At 70.4% G+C, this 5,211-nt stretch overlaps 1 protein-coding gene across 1 annotated transcript in view; it reads left to right on the top strand.

Annotated features, from left to right (window-relative positions):
- Window positions 1-1,622: 1,622 nt before the first annotated feature.
- SND1 (staphylococcal nuclease and tudor domain containing 1) overlaps window positions 1,623-5,211 on the top strand; it is an 81,161-nt gene continuing 77,572 nt past the window's right edge. The window contains exons 1-2 of the mRNA XM_041470265.1: window positions 1,623-1,697; window positions 1,937-2,258. Of these exons, the coding sequence (XP_041326199.1) occupies window positions 1,623-1,697; window positions 1,937-2,258 (397 nt within the window). The remainder of the gene's footprint in view (window positions 1,698-1,936; window positions 2,259-5,211) is intronic.

Here is a 5,211-nt window from a genome sequence, read left to right as displayed (position 1 = left end):
TGAATAAACTGTCACCAAAAGGCTGGGGCAGGGAGATCAGAGGCGCTGGAAGGCTGCGGCAGCAGGGAGAGGGCGGGAAGAGGATTCCCCAGGGGCCGGGAGCGCCGGCACAGGCGGGGGATGGAATCCTGGAGCGGGACCACCGGGACCACCGGGACCGCCGGGACCGCCGGGACCGCCGGGAAACGGGCGGGGGCTGCGCCGGGACCCGCGGAGGGACAGAGACCCCGGGGTGGGCACGCGTGGGAAAACACCGGGGGCAGGGAAAACATCAGGATCACGGGAAAACACCGGGATCACGGGAAAACACCGGGATCACGGGAAAACATCGGGAGCAGGGGAAACACCGGGGGTACGGGAAACACCGGAGGCACGGGGATAACACCGGGAACTTGGAAAAACATCAGGAACACGGGAAAACACCGGGGGCACGGGGATAACACCGGGGGCACGGGAGAACATGGGGGACATGGAAAAACATGGGGAACACGGGAAAAAAATATCACAGAGTGGGAAAACGTGCCATGCCCAGCGGGAGACGCCGGCGGGGCGGATTCCCGTGCGCTCCAACCGTCCCCGGCCACCCACGGGTGACACGGCTCCGCTCGGGGCCGGCAGGGGAGCACCCCGAGCGCCTCCCGGGGGGACCCCAGCCGGTGACACGGGACACGGCGGGAGGGTTTCCCCCGCCCGGGGCTGGGGGATTGGGGTCACCCAGAGGGGTGGCAGTGCCAGTGTCCCCTGAGGGAGGGCACCCCGGGGCTGTGTCCGGACCGCGGGTGTCCCCGCCAGGACACGGTGACCGCCGCTGTCCCCGGTGCCCCGGCAGGGTGCGGTGTCCGTGGGCAGCGGGGTTTGGGGTGCGGGTGCAGGAAAGGAGCGACCCCCGGGCAGCGGGGCCGTCCCTGCCACCCCCAAACCCGCCAGAGGTGCGTGCCCCATCCTCCCCCTTCCCCAAAACCCCCGGGCCCGGGCGGGGAGCGGCACCGGCAGGCTCCGGTGGCCCGGGGGGTCACGGAGGGGCGGCACAGAGTTCGGGGGACCCGCACTGGGGCTGCACTGGGGGACCCCCGGCCCTGGGGGAGCGTGCTGGGGGTCCCAGCTGCACGGGGACTGGACCGGGCTGGGGCTGGGGTCCCCCCAAGGGTCCCAGCTGCACGGGGACTGGACCGGGCTGGGGTCCCCCCAACCCCGGGATCGGGATCGGGATGGGGATCGGGCCGGGGTCCCCCCAACGCCGGGATCGGGATCGGGACGGGGATCGGGATCGGGATCGGGATGGGGATCGGGATCCCCCCAAGGCCGGGGCCGGGCCTGGGGTCCCGGGGGTCTCCCCGGGGGTGACCCCAGCCCCAGCCCGCTCCGGTCCCGCGGTTGGACGCTGACGAGAAGAGGCGTGTCCCCACCAAGCCCCGCCCCTCGGTGACGGAAGGGGCGTGTCGCGGCGCGGCCCCGCCCCCGGCGCGGCGCGAGGCCACGTGTGCGCGCGGGCGGCCTTTGCCGACGTGTCCCTGGCGCCGCGCGCCCCGGAAGTCCCGCCCCCTCCCGCGCGCCGGGCTGGGCGGGCCCGCGTGGGGCCGTGACGTCACCGGCAGCGCGCCGCCATTGGCCGAGGCGCCGCCATGGCCTCCGCGGCCAACCCCGGCCAGGGCGGCTCCGCGCCGCCGCCCGTCGTCCAGCGCGGCATCGTCAAGATGGTAAGGGCTGTGCCCGCCGCTCCCCGCACCGACCCCGCGCCTCGCCGGTGACCGGGGAGCCCCGTCTCCCGCAGGCTCCTCCGGGGCCCCGCTCCGCTGCCCGCCTCCCTTCCCTTCCGCTGTCGGCTCGCCGCGCGGTGCCCCGCTCCCGTGCCCGGTGCAGCCGGTGCGCTGCTCCCGGGCCGTTCCGCGGCGGTTGCTGGTCCGTTACCGCCCGTGCCGGGCCCCTGCCGCTGCAGCCCGGCATTGCCCCGCAGCCCGGCTCCCCGCGCCGCCCCGGGGCGCTGCCGCAGGAGGAGCTTTGGTGCCGGTGCTCCCGCTCCCTGCCGGCCCCGGAGCCTCGCGGTGCGCCGGCAGCGGGGCCGTCCCGCGGGTGCCGCACGTGCTCCGCTCGCTGCCCGTGCCGGGGCATCCCCGGGGCGGGATGCCCCAGCCCCGCTCGGGTCCCCGCGGGACAGCGCGGGGATGGCGTCCCCCCGTCCCTCCGGGGTCCCCGGGAAGGGTCCCCGTCCCCGCGGCAGGGCCCCACGTGTGCCGGCAGCGGGGCCCGGGAGAGCGAAGGTCGGGTTCAGGCCCCTGCCCCTGTCCCGTGTCCCTTCCCGGCCCTGTCCCGCCCCAGCCCCTTCCCTGCCGTGCTCCCGAACCCCCCGATTCCCGTGCCCGAGTCCGGGGGATGCGGGGGTCTCGGCTGCCCCCGGAGTGGGACCTGTTCCCGGCGGTCACTGCAGCCCGGAGCCCGTGCCCGTGCTGGGGACAGGGCTGGGACAGCGGGACACGGACCCTGCAAGTCTGGGCACGCATGGCAGGGATCTAGGGATGGCTCCCGGAGGTTTGGGATGGGCAGCGGGGATCTGGGGATGGACACTGCGGTCTGTGGTCAGGCACCGGGGGTTTGGGGACACTTGGGGACACCGCAGGTCTGCTCTGGCGCCATCCCCGTGCTGTGTGGCACTGGTGACAGGGGGATCTGCTCCTGCCCCAGCTGCAGGTTTTGGGGTGCTCAGGAACACCCTGCCCTGGCCGTGTGCCCGCCCGATCCATCCACGGGGATGTGGATCCAAGCAGGGTTTTGGGGGGATTTGGGGGGATTCTGGGGTCTCCTGGCTGGGAGGCAGCCGTGCCTGTGCCCCGTGGCCCGGGGTGTCTCTGTGGTCCCCTTCGGGCCAGCCAGCCCAGCATTCCCCCGGGAGAGGGGGTCCCGGGCTCTCCGGTGCCGGCCACGTGCCCTGCTGTGCTGCCCGTCACCGCTTCGAGGGTTTTGGGGCTCTTTGCACCTTCCTGTTGCAATCACAGGCAGACTAGGGGGCTTGAGGGCAGGAGTTTGGCAGCAGGGTGGGGGTGAAGAGCAGGAATTTTCCTCCCACTCCTGTCAGGATTTTTAACCCTTTGTGCCCCACGGGGGCAGCTCTGGATTCTGGATGTGCCCGTGGGATTTTGGTGCTCTGGAGCTGCCTTGGCAGCACGAGTTGGGGCTGTGCACCCCGTGTGCCTGTGCTGTTTCCAGGCTGGATTAAGCCAGGTTTAAGCCCAAACTTCTCTGCTGGAGCCCTCAGTGGGACGGACGGGCCCTGGGGTGGGACAGTGACACCTGGCTGCGGGGACAGTGTCCTGATCCCACGGCCATCCCGGGAGCACTTCCCCGGGTGGGATCCCGGCAGCCACGGGGGCGTGTGGCCCCTCCGTGGGCAGGGACAGGGCCACAGGGATCAGGAGCTGGCACGGAGTGTCCCCAGAGCACTGCCCTGACCCCCGAACACGGAGCCAAGGATCCCACCCCGGGACCCGGGACTGGGCATTGATTGAACACAGCAGCTCCCTGGCCTCGCCGTGCCCTTAAATTAAAGATTAAGGTTAATTACAGCCATGAAACCTCTAAGTCGTTAAGCACAGAGCAGTGAGCCCTGGCTGGGATCGCTCCGTGCCTCCAGGTGGGGGAGCAGGGGCACCCTGAGCCTCGGGGTGGGCTCATCCTGGGGGGCTCAGTCCTGGGCTCAGGGCTGGGCTGGCTCTGCTGGTGGGGCAGAGCTGGGGGGGTTTGGGATCCCTGCGAGCACCCGGCGGATTTCGGGTGGAGGGAGCCAGGGCAGGCACTGGAACCGACCCCGGCTGGATCAGGGAGATCCCTGGGGTAGGCACACGGTCTGTGGGTCTGGATGGGGCCTGCAGCCTTCTGAAGCGGGGTGGTGGTGCTGTGTGTGGGGTGAAGCTTTCTGAAGTTGTACAGTGGCACGCTGTGTGTCGTGGCTGTCTCAGCTGTGACACTTGGGAACGGGGGATCCTCAGGAACAGGGAGATCCCAGGAACAGGGAGTTCCCTGAGAACTCCAGGGAGATCCTGGGAACAGGGAGATCCCAGCACACTCTGGATGCTGGCCCAGAGCCCAGCCCTGCAGAAGGACCGGGGGAATGGGCTGGGAATGTGGGGGCTGGGGGTGTGAGGGAGCCCTGGGAGAGGGGCTTGGCTGGGAGTGCCCAGCCCGGAGCTCTCGGAGCCAGAGCTGTGGTGGGACATGGCCTGGCTGGGCTCACCTGGAAAGCAGCAGGTGTAAAATCCTGATTTTCCAAATCCTCCTTGGTGTTCTGTGTGCACAGAGGTGACCCCGTGTCCAGGTGTGCTGAGCTCTGAGAGACCCCAGAGCCCCTGCAGTGCCACCCTGCCATGGCAGGGACACTCCCACTGTGCCAGGCTGCTCCAGCCCCAGTGTCCAGCCTGGCCTTGGGCACTGCCAGGGATGCAGGGGCAGCCCCAGCTGCTCTGGCAATTCCAGCCCAGCCAGGAATTCCTCATGGCCAAGATCCCATCCATGGCTGCCCTCTGGCAGTGGGAGCCATTCCCTGTGTCCTGTCCATCCCTTGTCCCCAGTCCCTCTGCAGCTCTCCTGGAGCCCCTTCAGGCCCTGCCAGGGCTCTGAGCTCTCCCTGGATCCTTCTCCTCTCCAGGTGAGCCCCCCCAGCTCTCCCAGCCTGGATCCCTGGGAGCTGAGGGGCTCCAGCCCTGGAGCAGCTCCGGGGGCTCCTCTGGGCTCTCTCCAGGGAGTCTCTGTCCTGCTGGGGACACAGACTGCTGTGCCCAGGGCTGGGGCAGCTCTGCAGGGGGGTCTCACCTGGGCCCAGGGGCAGGATCCCCCTGCCCTGCTGGGGATGAGCCCAGGACGTGCACTGTGGCCCCATCTCCAGCTGGGACAGCTCCTGGCTCTCCAGACCCGTGGCACTCAGCAGTGCCGGGTTCCCGAGCCCTGCCAGGCCAGGACATCCTGGAGCTCTGCCCCTGGAATTGCGCGTGTCCGTGCTGCGTCACCTCCCTGTCCCCCAGGCTGCAGCCGCTGTGCCGGGGGACGCCTGCTGACCCCTCTGACCTCGCTGTCCCCCTGCTGTCCCCCTGCTGTCCCCCCGCTGTCCCCGCTGTCCCCGCTGTCCCCTCTGACCCCGCTATCCCCTCTATCCCCGCTGTCCCCTCTGTCCCCTCTGACCCTGCTGTCCCCGCTGTCCCCTCTGACCCCGCTGTCCCCCCTTTC

The sequence above is a fragment of the Pyrgilauda ruficollis genome, unplaced genomic scaffold (genome assembly GCF_017590135.1).
Source record: "Pyrgilauda ruficollis isolate IOZ18807 unplaced genomic scaffold, ASM1759013v1 scaffold243, whole genome shotgun sequence".
Taxonomy (NCBI): domain Eukaryota; kingdom Metazoa; phylum Chordata; class Aves; order Passeriformes; family Passeridae; genus Pyrgilauda; species Pyrgilauda ruficollis.
This window is presented reverse-complemented; position numbering and strand designations above follow the sequence as displayed.